Source organism: Yarrowia lipolytica, chromosome 1C (genome assembly GCF_001761485.1).
Source record: "Yarrowia lipolytica chromosome 1C, complete sequence".
Lineage (NCBI taxonomy): Eukaryota > Fungi > Ascomycota > Dipodascomycetes > Dipodascales > Yarrowia > Yarrowia lipolytica.
In genome coordinates, this window is record NC_090772.1 from 2181095 (window position 1) to 2205397 (window position 24303).

The 24303-nt window shown below is 47.3% G+C and overlaps 6 protein-coding genes across 6 annotated transcripts; 1 reads left to right on the forward strand and 5 right to left on the reverse strand.

The window, feature by feature from the left end:
* Positions 1 to 896: 896 nt before the first annotated feature.
* YALI1_C21858t (uncharacterized protein) lies at positions 897 to 4799 on the reverse strand (the record flags this gene model as incomplete). The annotated part of the gene is made up of 1 exon (XM_068282415.1): positions 897 to 4799. The coding sequence occupies one exon, from the start codon at positions 4797 to 4799 to the stop codon at positions 897 to 899; it is 3903 nt and encodes a 1300-aa protein (XP_068138516.1).
* Positions 4800 to 4801: 2 nt separating this feature from the next.
* Positions 4802 to 6946, reverse strand: YALI1_C21880t (uncharacterized protein; the record flags this gene model as incomplete). The annotated part of the gene is made up of 1 exon (XM_068282416.1): positions 4802 to 6946. One exon carries the CDS (start codon positions 6944 to 6946, stop codon positions 4802 to 4804), a length of 2145 nt encoding a protein of 714 aa, XP_068138517.1.
* Positions 6947 to 8020: 1074 nt separating this feature from the next.
* Positions 8021 to 9457, forward strand: YALI1_C21891g (AGC family protein serine/threonine kinase domain-containing protein; the record flags this gene model as incomplete). Its single annotated transcript, XM_501869.3, has 1 exon — positions 8021 to 9457. The coding sequence occupies one exon, from the start codon at positions 8021 to 8023 to the stop codon at positions 9455 to 9457; it is 1437 nt and encodes a 478-aa protein (XP_501869.3).
* A 512-nt stretch (positions 9458 to 9969) lies between these two features.
* YALI1_C21924g (uncharacterized protein) lies at positions 9970 to 11379 on the reverse strand (the record flags this gene model as incomplete). Its single annotated transcript, XM_501870.2, has 1 exon — positions 9970 to 11379. One exon carries the CDS (start codon positions 11377 to 11379, stop codon positions 9970 to 9972), a length of 1410 nt encoding a protein of 469 aa, XP_501870.2.
* A 720-nt stretch (positions 11380 to 12099) lies between these two features.
* YALI1_C21946g (uncharacterized protein) lies at positions 12100 to 13599 on the reverse strand (the record flags this gene model as incomplete). The annotated part of the gene is made up of 1 exon (XM_501871.3): positions 12100 to 13599. The coding sequence occupies one exon, from the start codon at positions 13597 to 13599 to the stop codon at positions 12100 to 12102; it is 1500 nt and encodes a 499-aa protein (XP_501871.3).
* Positions 13600 to 19754: 6155 nt separating this feature from the next.
* On the reverse strand, positions 19755 to 22996 carry YALI1_C22019g (uncharacterized protein; the record flags this gene model as incomplete). The annotated part of the gene is made up of 8 exons (XM_068282417.1): positions 19755 to 20808; positions 20871 to 20952; positions 21132 to 21548; positions 21597 to 21698; positions 21834 to 21971; positions 22020 to 22049; positions 22144 to 22161; positions 22366 to 22996. 8 exons carry the CDS (start codon positions 22994 to 22996, stop codon positions 19755 to 19757), a joined length of 2472 nt encoding a protein of 823 aa, XP_068138518.1.
* Between the last annotated feature and the right edge of the window lie 1307 nt (positions 22997 to 24303).

The window sequence follows — 24303 nt, forward strand, 5'->3', positions numbered from 1 at the left end:
CGACTATCCCTGTACAGCAGGTACTGAGTATGTACAGTAGTGTTGCACGATCGAGGCGCCCTACACACCGTAGGATACGATACAACCTGTACCCCAGATGTACGAGTACTGTATGAGCACTTGAGTCTAGTGTACTGTACCTACAGTATTATACATTCGAGCATGTATGTCGGTACACTTGCCATGCTGCAAAGCCCGGTCTCAGACCGGGACAAACGCCGTTAAGCCCTTATTTATGCAAGCGTGGGTAACGAATTTCACCTGTAAGTTCAAGGCATATTTGATCGCTTTCTGGCTTCCTAATTAATCTATGTACTACTTTGCAAGTCGCGTCAAAACTACATAGACGTCCCACTTCGTGTGCTCAGCGTATCCAGCTCTTGTAGTGTACGGTATTAACAAGCATTCTTTGTAGAAGCTACTTTTCATATAATACAAGTGCGTGCTAGTACAACACAGTGTACGTAGCTTTTTTTTTTTTTTTTTTTTTCTGCATATACATTCATTTAATTATAACTTTGCCGTGAAAGAATAACCTTTGAAATGAATGTACGCTTACACGAATATTACTAATTAAACACGTTTAGTGTCATGGTCCAACTTGGCACGTACCTATTTCCAGTAAAAAAATCATAAAAAAACCTGGTTCAGTCCGTGTTGTATGTTGGTCCACATAGCTTCGCGTGTTTGTTCGTTCATCGGGAAAACGCCACTCCAGTCTCCAGTTCTCTAATCTCAATCCTTCCATTGCCCTCTTCATTTGCATTGCCTTTGAAAACTTCTCCTTGTGGTTCTTCTTCGTCATTGGTTTGGTTCTGCGTCCCCTGTGGTGACTACGCGCCCTGCTACGCTGTTCTCTCGGTGGCCTCGGCCGCCTTTTACGCTTGCTACTGTGTCTACTCTCGCTCATCGTGAAGTGCTGGCGGTTGTCCATCGTAGAAACACATCTGGGCTTCCTTCAGGAATTGAAGCAAACCCTGTTGGACATGTCCCAGGGTGGCGTCGTCCCCTGAGTACCGGAGGGATCTCTCCATCTTCCAGATCCCATAAGCCAATTCCCGCAGATATTTGCGTGTCTTGACTTGTTGATGTTTCCGGGGGGCGTCACTGTTCACATGCCCTGGGAAAGAGGGGAGTACTCCACATTTCGACTCGGTAAAGATCCAGTCCTTTAGAGAGTCCACTGACGGAATCTTCATCCTGGTCAACATGGAAAGAAGAACTTCGCACTTGCAGAAGATATGCTCGTGCAGATCCTGAATGATGGCCTTATCACAGAGCCCGCATCCTGGATTCTTCTTGGTGAAAACGTGGTCGTCAGGGTATCTCCATTTCACGAGCGGAAGTCGAGATATCCGCATGAGGTGAAGAACTTGTGCTTTGTTGGCGTCGGCGATGTAGTGTTTTCGAAGGTCATGCATTACCTCCTGCCAGACCATGTCGTCAGAGATGCCCCCGTAGTCGCTTCGTTGAGTCCACTTCTTCGGTCGTGCAAGTGTGTGTGGGAAGTTTGGCAAGTCGGGAGACGAGGTCTTGTGAAACATGAAGTTCTCTAGAGTAAGTGGTCCCATGCTCCACCGGAGGTGGTCGATTTCCGCTGTGGACACCATTCTGACCGGATGGTATCGTCTCGCGGCTGCGATGTCGACGTGTGCTTCCCGGAAAGATTCTGCTGCTCTCACGTTCACCTGGTTTCGTTCCCAGATTCTGTGATTAACTGTGTCTGTTGTAGAGGGCTCGTGATCTTCTCGAGGGTTGGCATGTTCCGCGGTGAGGGGCTTGTTGAGCTCGAAAGAAGCTCTGATTGCGTCTCGCATGGTGGGGGAGGCTGCGTAGCCCCAAGCTTGGCCTGTCGGAAAGCGGCAGTCGACGCGCTGGTGTGGCTTTTCCTGTGTGAGACTGTGAGTTCTGCTGTAGAACTGGAAGGTGCAGTCCCAAAGGGCCGGCGATGAGCCATGGAAGAACCTGTAAGCCCGAGCGGCCTTCAGGCACACCATGAAACGTCCCATGTCCCGCAGGTTCAGTCCTCCTCTGCCTACCGGAGTTTGGATGAAACCATTGCTGAAGGTTTTGCGTGTTTTGTCGGGTGATAATTTGTTGATCTTGTCGCACGCTAGTTCGTTCAGCTCTCGGATGAAGGTGTTGTCGATCTGGCTGACGTAGGGTCCAAGGAAATTCAGTTTCGAGAAGAAGTAGATGTTGATCATCCACGCCTTGCTGTAATAGGGGAGACCCCATAGTGAAAGGCGTCGCAGCGACTCCTTGAGGTCCTCCTTGATCTGAGCGTAGTGCGTGTCCAACCTTTCGCGATTTCCGAAGTGTACTCCGAGGTACCGGAAAATGTTGTCAGATGTCCGGAGCGTCGGGGCCTGTCGTGTGTTGTTGTCGGTTGGCCAGGTGGCGTCAATTGTTCGCTGCCATTCTGCGTCAATAAAGGTTAGTGGAACAAAACAATCGGGGGGGCCGATCTTCTGAAGCACCGTCTTTGACGGGTTTAGTGTGAGGCCTGAGACCCGTTGGAAGAGGCAGAGCACTCTACCAACCGTGGCCACGTCCTGGATGTTGTTGAGGAACACCGCTATGTCGTCCGCGAAAGCCGACACCTTCATGTGTCCAGCTGCCACTGCCTCCGGGTGAGTAGGGGGTTGTGGCGGCCTGTGCCCAGTGGTGTGGTGGTGGGATAGTGGCAGGCCTGGGGCCAGTCCAAACATCTCTCGGTCCAGACGACGCACAAGTGCGTCTACTGCGATGATGAAGAGGGTTGGAGAGAGAGGGCATCCTTGTCTCACTCCGATCTTGATGCGGACTGGGCGAGATAGGACACCTCTGATGTTGATTCTCGTTACTGCGTTCTGTTGTACAGCTAGGATACGGTTGATCATCAGTTCCGAGACACCCACATTTCGAAGCGTCTTTATCACCCAACTCTGGCTGATAGTGTCGTAGGCTTTCCGGAAGTCCAGTGATCCTACGACCCAACCCATGTTCAGCTGGGAGTAGGCGTTGCAAAAATGATCCATGGTGTCGAGATTGTTAGTGATGTGTCGACCCGGTACGAAACCGTTTTGGGCGCCGTGAATGCTGTCCGGAAGAATGTTCTGGATGGCTTTGTTAATGAGCTGTGTGTAGATCTTCACCTCTGTGTTGATCAAAGAAATAGGCCTGTAGTTGGAGATGTCGGCCTGATCTCCCGACTTGTACAGTAGTTTGATGATAGCGGTGTTGCGTTCGGTGCTGATGGGCGAGTCGGCTCCAGCTTCGTTGTAGACGTCCGTCATCAAGTCCCCCAGCTCATCCCAGCAGTCGCGGTAGAACCTGTACGGGATGCCGTCTGGCCCTGGCGCGCTGTTGTGCGTAGACGCCTTGATGGTATCGAAGATCTCCTCCTTGGTAAAAGACGAGTCCAGGCTTGGGTTAGCTGTATTCACCCTCCGGGTTTCTTCGGGGAAGAGGTCTAAAAAGGCGCTGTCGTCGGTGTCGTTGATATCGGCAGCTCTGTCGAAGATGTTGTCAAAGTATCGAGCTGAGATGTCGCAGAGAGAGGAGGTGTCGGTCTTCACTCGGCCTTGGTGGTTCCGTAGGGAGTGGATCTCCATCTGTTGCTTGGATTGTTCGACCCGAGCATGGAGCATCGGGTATGGCTCGTTAGCTGGGTAGGCTTGCCAGTCTGAGGCTGTTGCCATGAGGGCCTCGCGGCGTCTGTTGTCTGGGTGGTTGGAATCTCGAAGTGCGCGGTTTTTGGCTTCCTGTTGGATGGTGACCTTAATGTTTTCTTTCAGGCATTGCAGCTTCAGGCTGGGCTTCAAAGGACCATATCGCTTCAGAATGGATTTGACGTGGAACTTGAGCCAAGCAATGTACTCTGTATCAAAAACCCACCAGGGCATCCTCCAGGTGCCTGGGCCTCTGTCTTGTCGCTGGGTGAGGTTGCCAAAGTTAAAGACGAATTGGACCGCGTGGTGAGAGGACTTCGTGATGTTGTGACCCTGCTTGTTGGTTACCAGTTGTGTGGATTTGATCCACTGTGAGAGTGTCGAAGAGATGTGCAGCTGATCCAGGCGCCTGCCAGCTCCGCGGCTGTTGTTGGTGTGAGTGTAGAGGCCTTTTCTGTGTTTGCTGATTAGAGTGTAGGTGTCTAGTAAGTCCCAGTTAGCTAAGAAGTCCTTAAGGTGAGTCGTCACTTTTTCGCCAATCCTGCCGTCGTTGGAGGCGACCGCGTTCCAATCGCCTGCCGCTATCAGGGGGTATTGGCAGGGATGGAGGCGTAGATAGTCGTCTAGTGACTGGTAGAACTGCCGGTTAGTGAAGGGGGAGGCTCCCTGCTCGTTTGGTGCGTATACGTTGATCAGCGATAGGTGTCTGTCGGTGCCTTTGATGTGCACGTCGGCCAAACACAGTCTGTTGTCTAGGGCTGGGAAGTATTCAAAAACTGTTGTAAAGTTTGTGATGGTGACGTTGTCGGAATAGACTAGCCCCACGCCGACGCTTCTATTAGAAACACCAGCTGTGGAGCCGAGGAGGGTGTAGTGTCTGCCCCCCGGGTAGGGCGAGTTTGAAATGATTTGTTGAGCGGTTTGTAGGGAGGAGTCCACCCAGTTCGTCTCTTGAAGAAGGACGAGATCGGGGTAGTGAGTAGTTCGAATAATGTTTACAATGGTGTCGGGTAATCGGTTAAGCGCTTCCGCCATCTTAAAACCGCCGATGTTAGCCGTGATGACTTTAACATTCGGAGATTTCATTTTGGCCTGGGTGCTCTTACATGGGGCTTTAGAAGGGGTGGTAGTAGAGGTGAAAGACATGCTTACTGGTTCTGCCCCGGTCGGAGCATTGTGTCCACCTCATGGAGAGTGGTCACCCTAGGGGGGTTCGGGGGACTGTTCGGGGGTTCTACAATCTCGTCTACCGAGCTGAGTGTCGCACCGTCGTGGAAAACTTTGAAGTGGCATGTAGACAGGAATGTCGGGCACCTCCCGTCAATGAACTTTGCTACCTCCTGAGAAGGCAGCCAGCAGAGTCTGTTCTCCGACCTGTCCGGGTTCAGGATTTGCACCGGAACCTCGCTCGAGGCGGTCTGGAAGACCGCAATGTGCTTCTTGCCGAGCGTGGTGTGAGAGGGCTCGCCAGAGAAACTGGAGGTGGTGTGCCCTCCTCGGGGTCGGCCCTCGTGGATACTTCCGGGGGGGGGTTGTGTTTGGTTGGTCGTGTTGGGACTGGTGTGGTCGTGGGGAAGGCCGTTGTTGGTGGCCTCGGTGTTAAGCGGGGTAGCGGGGGGAAGAAACTGGGTGACATCAGGGGCTACTTCAGGGTGAGCAAGTGCGTCAGGCTGGGTGTCAAAGCCGTTCATGGATACGTCAGCCTGTTCCGTTTCCTGGTCGTCGGGAACTGTGTCTTCCTCGGAGGCGGGGATGTTGATGGGTAGATTCTGAGTTCCATGCTGCTGGTTCGTAGAGGGCAGCTGGTTAGTTTGCTCGGTCTCTTCGGGTGTGTCCTCTCCGGTTTTGTCGCTCAAGACTTCAAAGTTGTAGTAAGATCGGAGGGGCTTCTGACCGGTGGGTTGGGGGGACGTGTCTCGAGTCCGTCTATGTCTAGGGGACTTAGTGCCGACGGTCTCCCACTGGTGAGTAGCAGGCGTGTGGTGGAACTTGCGAGTTTGGACCGGGGGCTCCACGGTGGATGGGGCATGGATGGAAGCAAGGGCTTTACCTCTCTGTGGGAGGGTACCCTGGTGAGCGCGGGTGCGGAAGATCTTGGGAGTGACCATGTCTTTCTCGGGGCAGGCCTCCCGGATGTGCTTAGTGCTCTTGCACTTAACACAGATGTTATCGCCGTTGGCGAAGTGCATCTTGATCAACTTTGAGCCGGTAAGCCTAGCCTTGGTGGGATCCAGGTTGACGAAGAAGTCGGGGATGGTCTGGGGCAGGGTGGAGCCTAGGAGAGCACGAACTGCGATCACAGGACCCGAGATGTTCTGATGGTTGGCAGAGGTCATCAGAAGGGTGCCACTCAAGAGGGAGGAACCTGGAATGGCCTGATCAATGTCTACGTCGAACTGGTTGAGAATAGCGTTGAGGTGGATCTTGAAAGCATCCTCCGTCTGACGCTCCATCTTCATGTACGAGGGTAGGTTGAAGTAGTAAAGTACTCTTCGTCCAGCAGGGTTAGCCGAGCCCTTCCTCATGATGCGATAATCTTGAGTATTGGCCTCAACAATGAGACTAACTGTCTCCAGAATGACAGCCATTCGTTGTTCGTGGGGGTCAGTGAGGGCGTCCGACGTCAGGTAGTGCCAACCATTTCCCACTTGGTAGCAGTCTTCAGGGTCCTGTTCTAAGTTAATCTGGTCGATCAGGTGGGGGACGATGTCTAGGTTGTGCCTGGACAGGTCAAACTCCGCCAGACCAACCTGACCCTTGATCTCGTCGAACTTTTCGATGACGCCCTCGAGGACACTGATGGTGTCCTTCTCGTCGACTTCAGCGGCGTTATCGAGGTGCTCGAGGAACATGGAGATAGGAAGATTCCAATCAGGGGTGGCGGAGCGGTCAAGAGCTCTTCGGAAGAAGTTTTCCTTGCTGGCTACATAGGACACGTTGAAACGGCCGGAGGTATGCCTACCATTCGGCGCCGCAAGGGGCTCCGAAATTCGCTCCTTGTTGAGGTTGAATTTGAGTGTGGAGGGGTTCGATGTCAGGAGAGCCTTGACTTCGGCCTTGCTCTTCCAGGCGTTGAGGGTGATATTGTTGTCGTTTTTTTTGTCGTTTTTGTCGTTTTTGTCGTTTTTTTTGTTGTTTTCATCGTTTTTGTCGTTTTTTTGGATTTTTTCAATGTCGGTTTGGTTGGGGGTTTCGGTTGAGGTGGCTCCATCACCTCGCGATAAATCAGGAGGTGGGGGGTTCGGAGCGCCCAAGGAGTTACCCGCCGAAGCTTGGGCTTGCGCTGTTTCCATGGTGAACGTTTTTTCTGGTCGCGCTCGATTAATAGCTCTGTTTTGTTAGCCTATAAGTAACAGTAACATACAGTATCGTATTTTTATCTCTGATATTTGTATAAGTACATACGAATATCGTACATGTATATATGAGTTCTCGGATGTTACAAATAATTAGCTTTTTTGGGGAATGCTAGCGTAATATTAGTCGGCCGGGAAAAGAACATTGGAATATAGCTTCTGCTCATTCAGGGGGATAAAAACAATGCGATACCCAATCATAATATTCTTTCAACCCACAAGGAAAAGCCCCACCGTATGTGTGACACGCGTGCAACGCCGTTGTGCGTTTTCGCGCTGTGTTCCAGAGCAATACACGTGCATGCAGAGAAAATTGCTGAACTTAAATCCCTTTTTTTTAGGTGTGAAGTGTGTATTATGCGATGAGCAGAGAAGAGCTACAAGTGAAGTACTTCAGTTTGAGGTAAAGATATTCTGAACGCGTCCGTACAACTGCGACACATAGGTATCCGACACACTATTACGCGACAAGTCCTCCCTCTCACACCTCAGTGCATCTGAAATCCCTTATCTCCACACCGTTCGCGCTAAAAGGCTCACTTGCCTCAGACAACACTCAACTACCACCTGGCTTTCTAAGGAATATCGGACACACTTCTTCTCAAGAGTCAGAGACTACAAGCACCTAACGTCACTTATCACTAGAAACTGATACTGGTCGGACCTCTTAATCCACACCAAGCCTTCTCAAACTGCTTCTCTGATAACTATTGTTATCAAACACAACATCAAGGTGGCAAGTATCGTCAGCATTAATCTGCGTCTCCACTTCCCGACTGCTATTAGCTGTGACTCCTAAGAACGACACTACAAGCTACTTTCCATAGCAACGACACTGGAAGAAACCCCAACGATCCCTCTCACTCATCTTCAAAGTGCCACAAATCGTTGTTCCGGTCATTCACCAGGTTCCAAAAGAGCCCCCCTAAGGTCAAGAAACAGACCTAACACTGACTACCCGACGGTACAAAGCGTACTGCCATACCAAAAACACTACCCACTTAACCAACAATGAGCGTGTTTATTGATTTCACTGGCACCGCATCGGCTCCGCTGGCATCAACTTCGGCGTCTGACGAGTCCTACATTACCGACTTTAATGCTATCAAGATCACCTCCACCGAGTCTGGAGAGACTGTGGCCTGTGTCGAGTCTGCCAACGAATCGACTAACGCTTCAAGCGCATCCATTCCCATTCTTACTCCCAACAAGTCTAATAGCCACCAAAGAAATGGCTCTTTTGGCGCGTCCCACCTTTCCCACCGTCTGGGCAAGTCTTATGAAGTAGGGATCTTTTCAAACTATGTCTCTTCCAACAGCCCTAGCAGCGTACCCGGTGATTGCTGTGACGATCCCAGTGTCGAGCCTTGCGGCTCTGACATGTTGACACAGTCGTCTCGTGGAAAGCTGACTACCTCTGACTTTGAACCCATCAAAGTACTTGGATGTGGAGCCTTCGGCAAGGTCCTGCTGGTCCGTGAGAAATCAACTGGTCATCTCTACGCTCAGAAGCAGCTCAAGAAAGCCTCCATGATTGTGGAGAAGAAGGCTCTGCAGACAAAAACCGAGCGGGCTATCCTGGAGAGCGTGCGACACCCCTACATTGTTAAACTCTTCTATGCCCTACAGGACCAGGAGAAGCTCTATCTTATCCTTGAGTATGCACAGGGTGGCGAGCTGTTCCATCACCTTGCTACTGAGCATATGCTCCCTGAGCAGACGGCCTCCTTCTACGTGGCCGAAATGATCCTGGCCCTGTCCCATCTGCACCTGAATGTCGGTGTCGTCTACCGAGATCTGAAGCCCGAAAACTGTATGCTTGACCAAGATGGACACCTTGTGCTAACAGATTTCGGTCTTTCGAAGGTTGCAACCAATGACACATGCACAACCTTTTCTGGAACTCCTGAGTACATGGCCCCTGAGGTGCTCCAAGGTAAGGAGTATGACTATTCGGTCGACTGGTGGAGTCTGGGAGCTGTCACCTTCGACCTTCTCACTGGCAACCCTCCGTTTACCGGCAATGACTATCAGAAGATTCTGGCCAAGATTGACAAGTGCAAGGCAATGAGATATCCCTTCTATCTCTCCCAGGATGCGAAGGATTTCCTGAACGGATGCCTCAAGAAGTGTCCTAATAGACGTCTCGGCTCACGTGACTTAGAGAAGGTGAAGAAGATGCGATTTTTCCGAAAGCTGGATTGGGATCTTCTAGAGGCACGAGATCCTTCGCTGGAGCCTCCTATTAAACCCCTCATTACCGACCCAATTCTGGCAGAAAACTTCTCAACTACTTTTACCGATATGGTTCTGTCTCCCCCTGGGGACAAATCTCTTGAGACCGGTGACTTTCCTTCTTTCAACGGCTTCAGTTTTACTGCTTCTGAGTCATACATCAACTCAGGCTTTGCTGGCTTCATGAAGGCCAAGCAAAAGGCGTTTGATTGACTATGGCAGCTTGTTCCTGATATAATATATAGAGATAGAGATAAATACAACATCAACCAAACAACAAAAGAAATATCTAGGTTACAGTAGTTACGAGTACTTGTACGCACTTGTACAAATGCAAAAAGGACCATATTATGAAAGAGTTTTCGGTGATGCAAAACCCGACATTTGATGACTAATAGATGTACATACACTGTACCCCCAGCCGATCACCCCTGAGGAATAGCCAGTGAGTAGGAACTAATCAGAATACAAGTGATTGGATTTTTGGGAAGTTCATTGTCACGATATAATATATTATATATATATATAATATATATATATTATATATATATATAATAAAGCTTTATTCTTCCACATGCGGGCGTGATGAATCTCCACTCTAAGCGCTGCCAAACAGGGCATGAGGATTATCTACAAGTAGCTGTACTGGTACTCTCTCGACCTTTTGACCGACTTTAGAAAGCACGCATGAAGCTGAATTATGCAAGCATCGCAAATTCGTATGCCTATAACTGCAGTGGGCCGTCCAGCCACTTTGTGAAGTTGGCGTTACCAGGATTCTTCCACCAAATGACGTTAAGAGTGTGGTCAACCCGTGCTACAAAATTTTTGACAAAATCGGACCCCAGGATTGCATCTTCTTCCATACCTTCAACAACGTAGAAGCGAGTCAGCAGGTTGATATTGTCGATCTTGAAGAAGAGCAAAATGGAACCCACACCACGTACACCCGGGTCATCGAACTCGATCTCAGCAAAATCCACCATTCCTAACATGTTAGTGCTCTCAAGAATACGCACAGAGATGGCTGAGACAGGGGAAGAGGGGGAGAAGAGGGCCGAGTAAGTGAGTCTACCACGAATTCGAAACGGAATAAAAGGGCGATGGTCAGAGGGAACCCCATCAGATTTCTGCCCACAATTTTCCTCCCTGGTCGAATCTCTGACTTCATTTTCTGTTTTAGGCTTAATACTGGGGGTTGATACAAGATCAAAGAGATAGTCGCACTCTTCATCACCATCAGATTCGTATTGCGGAATTTCGGGAAGCGGGTGAGGTGTAGTAGGCGAAGCTAACTCTTCCCGTACAGAAGTCTCGAGATTCGGTTTCATGATGGTTTCTCTGGTCATGGTTTCGGTGGCGACGCCGTCTTGGTAGACACGCTCAGTAAGGATGGTTTCCATAGCGACTCCATCAAAACCCTGAGCAACTGGCTGCTGTGTTGTCATCAGTCCTGCCCTACCGTCTGGAGAATTTTCTTTGTGCAACTCTGTGACTTCGTCGAATGCACCTTCTCCATGCTGATTCACGAGCTTCACCCATACGTTCTTGTATCTCAACCTCGCGCCCTTGACATCCAGCTTCAGGTTCAACGAGGCCAGAAAGTCAGATCCCAGAACGACCTTTGGGGTAATGTTGTTAACAACGTAGAAGCAATGAGAGAGTGCAAACTGACCCATGTTGAAGTTCAGAATCAATGTTCCGATGGCTTGGATTTCAGTGCTGGTCGAAGATCCTCCAGGGCGGCTGATGACAGTGCCCTCTCCATCGATTTCGAGGTGCTGAAAGAGCCTGTGTTCGACGAGAGTCCTTCTGTCTACCAGAGAAACATTTGAATGGGGTGATATCAGAGCTCTGATTTTGATACCCTTCTTTGGTTTAAGGGCGACTTCAACAAAAGGTGACTGTACTAGATCATCTGTGCCGTCGAGCTTGTAGCAGGTGTAGGGTTGTGTGTAGTCCATTAGTTGACGATTATCAGTGAATTGAGTGAGTTGAACAAACTGCGAAAGGATACCAACAGTTGCTTTTGTATCGTATGAGATTAATTCTTTCAATAGCCTATAATGTATGTGTATGTATAACAAATGGTGGTACGATAATATACTTCGTAGGAGTTTGTGAGCAATGGCCATGAGTGGGGTTTATTACCTTCTGTTACTGGATTCGTATTGATAAAATACAATGATAAAGAATGGGGTTAAATGACAACAAATTTCACCTCGCACCGGCAGTCAGTTCTGAACCAGTAGCGTCAGAGGGAGCACCTAGACTCCTCCAGTCTCAGTAGATACTGTCTCACAATAGGGTTCATATCACGACGTTTTCTTTGTTTGCCCGAACTGTAGTTCGTAATTCTGCACAGACGGGCATTGAAGCTTAATTCAATTTTTGGGCTGGGTATTGAAATTCGCAACTGGTGTCCAGTGTAATACATTTTAGGAACATCTTACTTGTACTATGAAGCTCACATTTGCAACGGGGAACCTCCAAATGTTATGTAAGAAGTACTTGCTTTTAAGCTGCTCTGTTTCCGTGTCCGTCGTAGTGCAACGAGCCCAATGGCAGTACTGTATGTACATACTGTACTGTACTTGTAGACTTCCGATGATAGTACAGTAATGTAGTGTTTCCCACTTGAAGGCATGCTTGGACATTCGTTGACCAAATCCACCGTACTTGCACTTTACTGGTACATTGTACCTTACATTCAGTACCCTTGTACGAGTGTTACAGTAAATGGGGATATGTATATTAAATGTACAAGTACATACTGTATAATATTAGACATCAATCGCGTACAAGTATTACAGATTTACCACAATATAACATTACACAATACGTTAGTTGCTACACTACTTAGTAGCATTGGTGTCAACTCTCTCGACGACCTCGACAGTCTCTTGGACACCCTTCTCTTCATCATCAGACATCTCCTTAGTGTACTCAACATGCTCGTGAGCAACCATCTCAGCCATTCTGTTCTCGGGGCCCAGAAAGGTAACCACGAAAACAAAGGTGAAAACACAGGCGATGAAAATGCACATGACCAAAGAGTAGTTGTACACACCGGGTCGGTCGACCCCATTATCATCTTTGATGGGGAATTGGGTGCCAATCTGGGCTTCGATAGTGGATGAAGCTGAAGATGCGAGGTTACCAAGCTGATAGGCCAAACCAACCAGGGATGATCGAAGAGCTGGGGGACACAGTTCAGTAAGATGAATGGGAATGACGCCCCAGGCACCCTGGACGAAGAACTGCAAGAAGAAAACACCTGCATTAATTCCCGAGTTAGTCACAAAGGCCCAAGGGTAAATCATGGCTCCACCAAGAATACAGGAGATCATGATAGAAAGACGCCGACCTAACACGGAAGAAAAGTGACCAATGATAACACCACCAGCAATAGCGCCGAGATTAGCAACACAGTTGGTGACCGTAGATCGATCAGGAGAGAAGCCCAGCTGAACCTTTAGCATAGTGGGGTAGAGATCCTGAGATCCATGGGACATGAAGTTGAAGCCAGCCATGAGAACCACAAGGTAGATGAACATGAGCCAGTAAGTTTTGAAGGTAGTTTTGATTCCCAACCAGAAATGTTTCTCGACGCCCAAGGCCTCGGCGTTCTGCTTTGATTGGATGTAGGTATCGGTTTCAGGAAGGAAGAATCGAAAGATGATGATGAGAACTGGGGGACCTGATCCAAACCAGAAGAGAGCTCTCCATCCATGAGGAGATGTGTCTGCAATAGCTCGAGTAAAGATCACACAAAGCAAATAACCCAGCGCATAACCCTCCTGCAACAGACCGGAAATAACACCTCGGGCCTCAGGGGGACAGTCCTCCAAGGCAGTTGCAGCAGCGTTACCATAAATACCTCCCATTGCGATTCCAAACAATGCTCGCACTCCCAAAAACTGCTTGTAGGTCTGGACAAAACCCGTTCCAAGCTCCAGCACAATAAATAGAACACAGTTGAAGATGAATGGCCATTTTCGACCATAACGATCAGAAGCAACACCGAAGATGATAGCTCCAACAGACCGAAGCATAAGAACAAGAGTAATACCCCAAGTGATATCTGTGACGCTCACATTAAGGTCCTTAGCGATATCAGAGGCCACCAGAGACACACTGAAAAAATCAAAAGAGTCCCAAGTCCAACCCGCCAGACCACAGAGAACAAACAGCCATTGCTTCTTGTTAAGAGTCCGAAGAGCAGGGATAGGGTTGATGTGCTTTTTCTCCTCCGCAGAGAGCTTAGGAGGCTTCAATGTAGTAACTCGAGTTGCCAAGTAGTGCTTGATGCTCTTCCACGAAAGATCTGGGGCAGGGAGGTTGTCCAAATCCATGGTGATAGTTGTGTGGTGAATGAACGAACGAAGAAGGTCAGGTCTTTCTAGTGCTATTTATATTCCATCGTCAGGATACATATTTAAAGGCATTTTCATAAACAAAGAGATCTGTATGGTCTCCAGCTATAGATAACATGAAGCTAACTCAACCACTTCTCTCATGTAGCCTAAATTACCCCGGCCTCTTTTGAGACTGAGACAGGTGGGTCCTAAGGTCAGAGTTCACAAGAGCGGGCGGGTTTTCAGAGTGACTCTTCTCCTTAAAACATAAGTTGAACATTTTTTTTCTTTCACGATGCTCTTTCTGGCGCCCGTCCCCCAAGCTCATCGCTTGGTATCTTGGTACATCGTATTCGTCTTGGGCTCTTGTCACCAAGGCTTGGATTCTTGGCATTTGGGTTCTTGGCACGGTCTAACTAAGAGAATATGACACATGAAGACGCATTTTCCCCGGAATTTCCGGTCCCATACTGCTTGTCTTCTTGGCGTGATTAACGCGCCAGGGTGTACAGGGTTTAGCCGTGCATGCCATATTTTCCAAGAGAAACACATGGGTTGTCCAAGTTGTTGTTAGAGTCCACCTGACCCACAAGGGAAGTTGTAATAAAGGGGGAGTCAGTATTATTCCCTTTTCGAGCTCTTCCAGCGTATGTATCGTGTCTGGCTTGGCTAGGAACTTGGCTCCTGACAGCCCTCCTTCACCTTTCAAATTAAGTTCCGCTAATTTTGTAGATGCCGCGCTATGATTTGCTCGCTCTTGCCCGTCATGGGCTCGTTGAGTTGCCTAGCGCTTCCCCACTTATGCCAGACAAAGGAATTAGTATTACTAGTGCAAAAGCGGGTTTACTTGGTCCTGCATGCGCCTCTCGACTTGTGTCGTATACTTCTTTTCCTCGTCCATACTATGTACTGTAAGTTAGAGTAGGAAATAGGCATGCGAGGCTGGGAAAGCAACGGGAAGACAGACAAATAAGCGGAGAGGTTTCAGGGTGACAATTACGGTCTAAGGAGAGGAGGAGTGGAGCTCTTCAAGAGGATCTTGCGTTTTTTGGGTACTGTACTCGTACTGTATTGGAATCATGTCTACGCCATAACAAAACCCCTTCTTAGCCGGCACATCTCGGAAGGAATAACCCGGTGATACGGCTCTCGGAATATTGAGACAAGGGGGGAGGTGAGACATAGGCCGGAGAAATGCGCACTGGGGATGGAAATAACAAAGAGACTTGAGATGATCAATATGTAGTGGGCTCAGGCATTTTCTATAAAGGGCAAAAAGGTGCGCTTTCGGTGTTACCTTGATCCGATAACTAACTGAGTGTGTGAAGTACTGTACTCACTCAGGTCTCATCCGGATACGCATCCCACAATTCCCGTGGACATTATGGCAAATATTACCTGAAGAGGAAAAGGGAACGGCAAGTAGTCTGGCAGTAGCTATGATGAAAACCCAGCTCACTGCATTGCGGGAATGGTGGGATGTAACGTAAGGAACTAATGAGGGGAAATACAGTACAGTACTATAGCTTCGGAACAACAATGAGGGGTAACTACAGTGGCCCCTGATTTAAGAAAGTAGATCCGTGATGCATGTTTCCCCAGTCTTTCTCCCTGCCCCAACATAATTCTCCGCACTGGACTGGAGGGAGCTGTCATACGTCAAACACTGCGCAAACCCCGCACTTGGCACCCTTAATACAGGGAACGCCTGGAGCACGTTAGCTATGGGTCATTGGAATGTGACTCACCACCCGGTACCGTGGCCCTTAGGTTCTAGCGCTTGTGATGTTGGTATCATAAGTACAGTATGGTAGGGTTTTCCGCTTACCGTTGTGTCCATCGACCTACTTGCCTCTAACAGCCGCATATGAACCTTAATAGTGTCACAGATTTGACATGTCGGTTAGATGCCATGAATTTTTTTTCTTCAAATCCGATGATCTATTGTAAGAGTAGTTACCAGTACTTTAGCGCATGTATTCGTATAAGAATTTCACCCGTTCTTATTCACCATCTAAAGTGAACAACGTGTCGTCATAATGCATATCTGCATAAAGCAGTTGCAGACGGAATCATAACTGTTGAGTGCTATACCTCGAGGCTGGACAGGGTTGCGGGAACACCCGGGAGACAAGAAAACAGTATCGCAGTCACATCTCACGTCCAAACAGATGAAGTCGCGTTACCTTTCCGTGGATGTGCGTCTCAGGTGTCGTTTAGAACCAACCAATGACGTGAGCTTCCATGCTGGCAATGCTGGTATGTACAACGTAGGACTCAAGAAACATCTCTGTCGATAATGAAGTGGCCAGGGTGGCACGAAACAACAATGGGTATTTGACAATAAAACTTGCTTGGTTACTCTTGTGCATAGACATGTCCATGCCAGCAGGCCAGGGGAGCACCCCTTGCCATGAACCGCAGTATTAATACAATATTGTACGAGTACCCACATGGTACGACGTGGAGGATTGCTCAGGATTAAGGCGAGAACTTCTTCGCTATGTCACATTATAAGACCATTCATCTACTGTACATTTACTGAGCAGTGTTGGTCTGGCCTACTTGTAGTCAGCTAACGTCGCGGCTTTAAGGACCAAAGGAACCTGTATGGAAATGTTTCAATATCAAAAAACCAAACAATAACAGCGTGCGGCAATTACATAGCAAGCAATATGAGAGTTCTACCAGAGCATCACTCGACAGTAATCATTTGTGTATTACCACTGGTTTTCCAATTTGACCCAGCTCGTATTCTCGAATGTGAAGTAATGACTCAGTGTTAGTAAAGTGACTATAGAGCTGTTGATTGGAGAAGGCAATAAAATACTCTAAAAATTGCTTTTCATCCCTCAAATCCCGGGTCCGTTTATTGCAATGTGAAGTAAGTTGGTGCTAAATCGACACTAACGGAATCCGAATTTCACAGTCGAAGAAGTGAGGTTTGTTTCACTGAGGGTTTAGAGCAAAAATAGCGGAACCAGACAGCTCTTGCAAAATGTCTCGTTTGGCTTTCTCAGTTGACCCATCCCAAATGATGGTATTAAGCAGGCCACGTGTATCCAAGGTATACCCAAGATGTATCGCTATGCCACGACGGTTCACACTGTGACTAATTATTACAATACTGTACGTACTGTACATTATAGCAATATAAGAACATTAGTATAGATACGCAGTTTCCATCACGGTAAAAACTGAGACAACAGCTACAATATACACTGAAACATGATCTTGTAGTGCAGTACTGTAATGTGAATGTTGCTCTGGAACGAGGGAGTCAGAGGAGGAACAGCTCCATCGCCATCTTCCGCATGTCCAAAGCGAATATATTATACTCATACTGTGATTCTCACTCACTCACACCACATAACAAACCACAACCACAACCACACCGACCATCTCTACCATGATGGTCATAAGCGCTCCAAAGTTGCCTTCCGTGAAGACTATCCGGATGTGTAGAGTGCTGCACACTACTTGTAGTGACCGACGCTGTCCGTTAGAGAAGCACATTGTCTGACGGGCTCATAGGTTAGCTGGGTTGTCTCGTACATAGCTATCCCTGGTTTCTCTCTCCCATCATGGAATGGAGATTTTGTTGAAGCAACTATCGAACTGTATGGAACATGTATAAAAAAATACACATTCAAGCCCGAGTGCTACGGTGAACAAATATACATCATGTCCCACTGCAAACTACTGTAGCCCAGCTGGGTTTGCTCTCTGCATTGTTTCACATGTTAGTCGCGCAGTTCGTGCCTATGACACTGGCGAAATTTTTAGCGAGCGTCTCTTTCAGTCATTACTCACCGAGATGATTTGATCTCGAACTGAAATTGCACGTTCGAAATCGCTACTTGTATTGCGTACCAGCACTTTTAGTACAGTACATACTGAGAACTGGTTTCGTGCCAACTTTCAATGGGTAGCGAGCTAGTCATTTGTAGCTGTAGAGCACATAAAGCCAGGCACTGTAGCCTTAAACAGGGCGATTTGATTTGATTCATAATGGTTTCTTCAGCGCACCCACCCATAGGTCCAAAGGAGTTCAGGTGTACTACAGACATAGCAGGGGTCTTTCACGAACTCTTACAATTTACAAACGGCTCTGTCTCTCATGATGTCAAGTCTAAAACGTCCATTCCCATGCACTATCTGATGAAGATGACGAATCAAGACGTTACGGGATGACTCTTGAGTCAGTTAGACCCAGTTCCAGGTGCAACTGTCAGCCTTCCTACACGGTTCTGTGTCCGGCACAGTTAGAAAAAGAGAACAACTCTGCAGTCAATTGCGTACAGTAGCATGTACAGTATGTACATATTGTAACAGTGATAGATAGTTGGAATAATTAGATAAATGATTCTTACATTTGAAGCTAACTGTTCATACACTAAAGGACTTATACCAGCAGTTTGATCGACCTTTTATCAATGTATGCCAACTTCGATACAGAAAAGCCCAGTCACTATACAAATTTGCTCGCCTGGCTGGTAGACGTAACTGTTGGAGCATGATACATGAACCACCTATAACGGAAATAACTACAAAACTACTATCAACCACGAGATCTAATATATATGGGCCAGTTTTCCACCATAGTGTTCACCACACATCTGGTCATGCACTTGATGTCTACTGTACTGCAACCAAAACAACGCAAAATGACAAATAATACATCTGCAACATTACATTGTACTGCATTTACAAGTGAAAACTGACACCTTCCTAGTTCCGGTACATATCGTTACTTGCACAGTAATTTTTTTTTTTTTTTAATCACAAGTATTGTGCTTACAGAACTACGATTGAGCTTGATGTGTCAAATCCCGGACTAACTAATGTCCGCCAAGCTCGGGAAGCCTAAAACTAGCGTACTGTAACTCATTAGCGCGCTTCCGGCAATTATGTGATAGCAATCGATTACTCGTATTTATCACAAGAGAACCCACAGCAGCCCTCTAACCTGGGTCTTGAATCTATAATACTGTGTACTGTATGTAAATGCATCGAGTGTCTCAGATGTTGGCTGTTCCTGCGTGATAGCCTACGGTCGTTATTTCGTAGAGAGGTGTAAATCTAGTCCAATCGTCAAGCAATACATGCCTGAGTCATTTTTTCATTTTTACCGCGTCACTGAGTACACTGTTACACTCTCAATTACCAAGGAACCTGTCACCATCGACAGATAAGTGCAGACACGCACTCAAATCCAGAACAGGACGTTTCGTTGAACTTTCTGTTATAAAGAAACAATGCAACTGTGAACTCAGCTTGATGACAACAATGGGCCCACAACTTAAAGTCCGCGGGGTACACTTGTGGCCCCCGCGTCCACGTCAAGCGAAAATGTCTTAGAAAAAGATTAATAAGATGAGAATTTCTGCACGTCTATCAACATCAAACGTTTCTGCGGAACTACTGCAGCGCTCACGTCAGCCACTGTCATGCTGTACGGCGCAGAAACTTGAGTCATTGTAGCCACCGTCTGAGTCAAGGATACGAGCTGAAGTGGAGAAACAAGTGTAGCCCTGTTATATGCAATATTGTAAGCCAGAGATGTCTTTATGTTCATGTATCAGCCGCGAGCAAGTGTCTCCTTGAGGAACGCACTTACGTACAGTATCGCACATGCAATCCCTGTCGTCATAATTGAACACCAATCGTAGAATTCTGGAACAACTTTGTTGATGCTCCAAGACACTACGGCACACGCATCACGATACAGTTACACACAGTATGTACTGCACCAGACAAATTTCAACGCCCATACGGATATTAAACTCTAGATATTCAGAAGAGATACTTTCAAGAGTGGAGCAACCAATCACGATAATCAAACCAATGATCACCTCAGATTCTTCAAATGTCGAAGCTTCACAAACGTAAATGTTTGCTATTATCTTCCATTTGGGGACTTCAACTGAAAACAGATCTGAGAGCTGCACGAAAGTACAGTATGTATGTACTGTAGTGAAGGCTTGTTAGAATAATATTATCTGGACGATATGACAAAGAACGTAGAACACACACAAGTATACAACTGTACAGTGATTGTATGTTTTCTTAAAAACCTGTATTTTATCATACTGTTGATTGCACTTGCTATCTGTTCTGTATTATTAACGCTCACAAAACCATTACATACACTATACGCCGTTGTAGGCTATCTTGTTAGGTGAGTTCTTCAGATCACCCTGAATTCTACCATCATTGCTGTTCATGATTCTTGACTCGAGCTCCGCAGGAGTTAGATCTTTGGTACCTTCCTGACTCATCAAGTAGCCGGCAATTCCGGCCACCATAGGAGTAGCAAATGAGGTTCCGGATCCGATTCCATATCCATCATTAGGAGTATTCATAGAGGACATAATATCAGAACCAGGGGCAAAGCCAGTAATACACGTTCCCCAAGCAGTTCCCTTGTTGTTTCCAGCGTAAACAGATAATTTGTCGCTTCTGTCAATTGAACCAACCGTAACAGAACCAGGGGTAGAGGTGGAAACTCGTCCCGGAGAATTGTTGCAAGCATTTTCCATGTTGTTTCCGGCAGCAATAGCAACAAACATACCTTCAGCAACAGCCTGCTTAATCAAAGAATCTAACGCAGTAGATACGTCTCCACCAAGCGACAGATTCAACACAGCTTTCTTACCTGGAGTGGTGTCAGCCTTGAAATCATTAATGGCACGAGTAATACCTGACATAAGAATAGACGCGTCGGTAGTCTCGCCAGAAAATACCTTGATACTCTTGACTTGCAGGTTGGGGTCCACACCTGATCTGGTGCCAGCTACAACACCTGCCACAAATGTTCCATGGCCATTGGCATCAGAGTCGTCACTGTCAGCATAATTCGCAAGCCAAATGGGTTTGGTCGCAAAGTTATCGTGATTGATATTCACGCCTGAATCAACGACGTACACGACCACCTTGGGATTGGGGTCCACAAACTGTTGGTGAATATATTCTCCTACCATGGGATCTTGGTAGGGAGCCATCTCAGGCGACTGGTGAGAAATACGAGAGAGACCCCAAGGCATGCCTTGTTGCGTAACAAGTGGGAGGGGAGCGCTAGAGCTAGAGGAAGAGCTTGAGCTAGAACTGGAACTGAGAGAAGTGGAACTGGAAGAGCTTGAGCTGGCACTGGGAGAACTAGAGCTGGAGCTGGAAGAACTAGAGCTGGAGCTGGAGCTGGGAAAACTAGAGCTGGGAGCTGGAGCTGGGAAGCTGGGGAACTTAGGCTGGAGTGGAGCTGGGGGAACTAGAGCTGGAGCTGGGGCGGGGAGAACTTAGAGCTGGAGCTGGGAAGCTGGAGTGGGGAGAACTGGAGCTGGGGAGCTGGAGCTGGGAGAACTGGAGCTGGGAGCTGGGAGAATAAGAGCTGGGAGAACTAGAGCTGGAAGAACCGGGGTTGGAAGAGCTGGGAGAGCTAGAGGAAACTGGAGAGCTAGAGGAAACTGGGGCGGAGCTACTTGAAGGCCTACTTGAAGGGCTAGCGGAAGAGCTTGAAGGGAGAATCGTACTGGAACTGCTGGAGCCACTAGAAGAGGTGGGAGAGGTGGAAGAGGTCACCTCCGAGCCGGTAATGGTACCAGAGTTAGAAGGCGTTGTACTGCCAGAGTTGGGCGTTGTAGATAACACAATTGGACTGATGAATTGAGAATCCGAAAATGCAATTGAATCCAAAGACTGACTCGAGTTGGTAAGAATGGGTGACGAGCTAGCAGATGATTGAGACAATTGAGTGGACTCGACTGCGGTAGGAGTTGAGTTAGAAACACGAATGTCATCGATGAAAGAGGTGACATCGTTGCCACTTTTGTCGTTTCCGTTGATGTTGTTGCCATTGTCGTTGCTGTTGCTGTTCCCATTGTTGCCGTTGTCGACAGCTGTGTTTCCGTTCGATCCAGAGCTGCCATGGTTGGAGCCTGTAGGAGAGACTGTGTTAGGTTTTTTTCAACTCAATAAACCATGATGTTCTTACTCACCTTTATTACTGTTTGTGCTGGTCATTGTGTGATCTTCGGTGAGCTTTCGAATCACATAGTATGTCTTGGTACAGCCGCAAGTAGGCTCGTATGTGGGTGTAGCTGTGTCAGTATGAATTACTATGAAGGGTTGCCAAAATATTAGAGCGCTCTGTCGACTGAGCAATGCGCCACTTATAGCTCAAAATCTTCATCGCCAAGCCAAACTTATTCTCTGTCATCATAACGGATACTCACGAATGGCCACACACGGCTCTCCTTGGTCGTCAGTGTAGACGATCACGGCCTCAGCACGGTCACCGGTAATGACATCATTGTCATCAATGTTGTTGTTGCTGTTGACATTGACGTTGTTGTTGTCATTTGCGTCGGCTTCTGTGTTAGTAGGATGGTGGGCCCGGGGGTTTGTGCTGAGGTACTCACTAGCACCAGCTGTGGTGGGTTCGGCCAATACTGTGTTAGATGGGATTCCATTGTGTGTGCGAAAGCAGAAAATGTGATTTTTTTTTTTTTTGCTTAAAAGCTCTCTGCTCTCTGCTTTACTCACGGGTGTATCCGGCGTGTTCTGTGTTAGTATGGTGAAGAGGGTAATTTTCGTGCTGCACCCATCCTGTCTCGATAAGCTTATTTATGGTATCGCAACCTTAAATATGCACCGCTTGTTCTAGCCACCAGCAGTGGATGACTTTAGAACCCAACAGACAGGATGAATAACCAGCGACCATGCTCCAGGTGTTCGTAACAACGCATTATTACCTCACACACTCACTCAAAGTACTGGTAAAGGTGATGGTTGATGTAATGGTCGTAGCTTGTCCATCAACGGATGTTACACCAATGATCTCAGTAGTAATAGTAGCCACTTGGACTTTGCTGTCACCAGTAGGAGCGGACAATTCCGCCAACAGATCATCATCATAGAAGGGCTCAAATCCAGGCTGCCCATAACCAGGGAGCTGATCACAGTAGACAACACCATCTGAATTTCGCTCTAGTGAGTCCCACAAGTAAATTTTTCCGTCAGGCTCAACGAGAGCAAAGGGAAGATGCTCCACTGCTTCAGCCACACTCTCATCGAGTACAGCCGCAACTCCAATAATGGTAGGGTTTTCAGGACTCTCAGACAAATCGAAGTCAGCAGTAATGCCTTGTTCGGACTTTCCTGCGACCAGGTTGTCGATGGAAGAAATGTGCTGGGAGATGTCGTCAATTGAAGCACCAGGGAAGGAAATAATGAATGACTTGGTATCGGGAGAGACCTGTCGTTTGCTAATGACGTGCTCCAACTTCAAGCTGTGCTCACGGACAATCGACTTGATGGATTTGTAAGCCTCTGAGGGGTGAGAATTGGCTGTGGTGAAAAACACCAAGCCAAACAGGACAAATTTGCTGAACTTCATCGCTTACGACCCCAAGACTGCGAGACACCCGAGACATATATATCTGGTGAAGAAAAGCCTATACTTTATCCAAACAATTAATAGCGGGGCCAGTGTGCTCAAATTTGTACTAATGGACTTGCTTCAGGCAGAAGCATTTATTGTTATCAGTGGGTTTTTACGTTCATTTGTAATAGTAATTCAAACACAGTTATTGATGTAGCATTGCGTGTTACATGTTAGGGGGTTACCCTTCTGGTGATAAACCAAAAAGTTGGTTTGGTTCTCTTGATAGCGATTTTGTCTCAAAGAGATAGTGATTGGGCCTTCATTACTCTGATGACTCTGATGACTCAGATGACCCTGTTTTATTTCGTTCTTGCGCCCATTGAAAGTGAAGCTCCGAAAGTGAAGTTCCGAAAGGGAAGTTCCTGATCCGCCAAGCCTGTGTCCCTCGACTCAGACGCGTTTGTTTCATAGTTCGCCATCTATTAGAAATTCATACCGAATATGGATACTAAGAGGGGCACAGTGCAGTATGTAATTGTTTATTACATAAATATGGGCAGGTTACAAGTCTCTCATTATTTAACATGGGTAGTATCTAGCTGTCAGACGAACTATCCGTGATCCGAAGAAGAGTGATCAGCGAAACATGCTTGTTTATAACTCATCGCAAGTCTGTCGATCATTGAGACCACTTTGTCCCTCGCTAAAAAGTATTGGAGAAGGTACTGTAATTTATCTACGAGAACTTGTACTGCCTTCCTGCAATAGCACTTTTACTACCCTTTCCTCTTACTTACGTTCCATGCAACCCAGCCTGGACAAGGCACGATTATCTTGCACAGAAGTTGCACATCCGGAATGATGGCACCAAATGCGAACCAACTTTTTCTCAAACCATTATGTTTACATCTACTTTGGGAGAAAAAAGTATGGGGATTCAAAAACCGATACCTGATCTGGATGGGCATTTCATACATGGTTAGAACTACATATCAAAAGAAACGATATTAAAGCACATCCAAGACCACCGTAGGACATCTACAAGAAGTCAGGATTATCCAGGATTCTTTCACATGTTCTTTCAATTGTCCTTATACAAAACCCTCGCAATTGTTTCATGCATGCTATCTTGTCTGATATAATGCTGCAACGTATGGAATGTGAACATACGATACCTCATGTAACGCCCAACATTTTGTTACAATACGGTACTTTACTTCAGATGTTTATTTCTATAGATCCACGTAACGTAGTACAAGTACAATACTGTGCTGTACTCGTACCTATTTGTAACAGGGGAAAAGTTCGGGAGAGACATT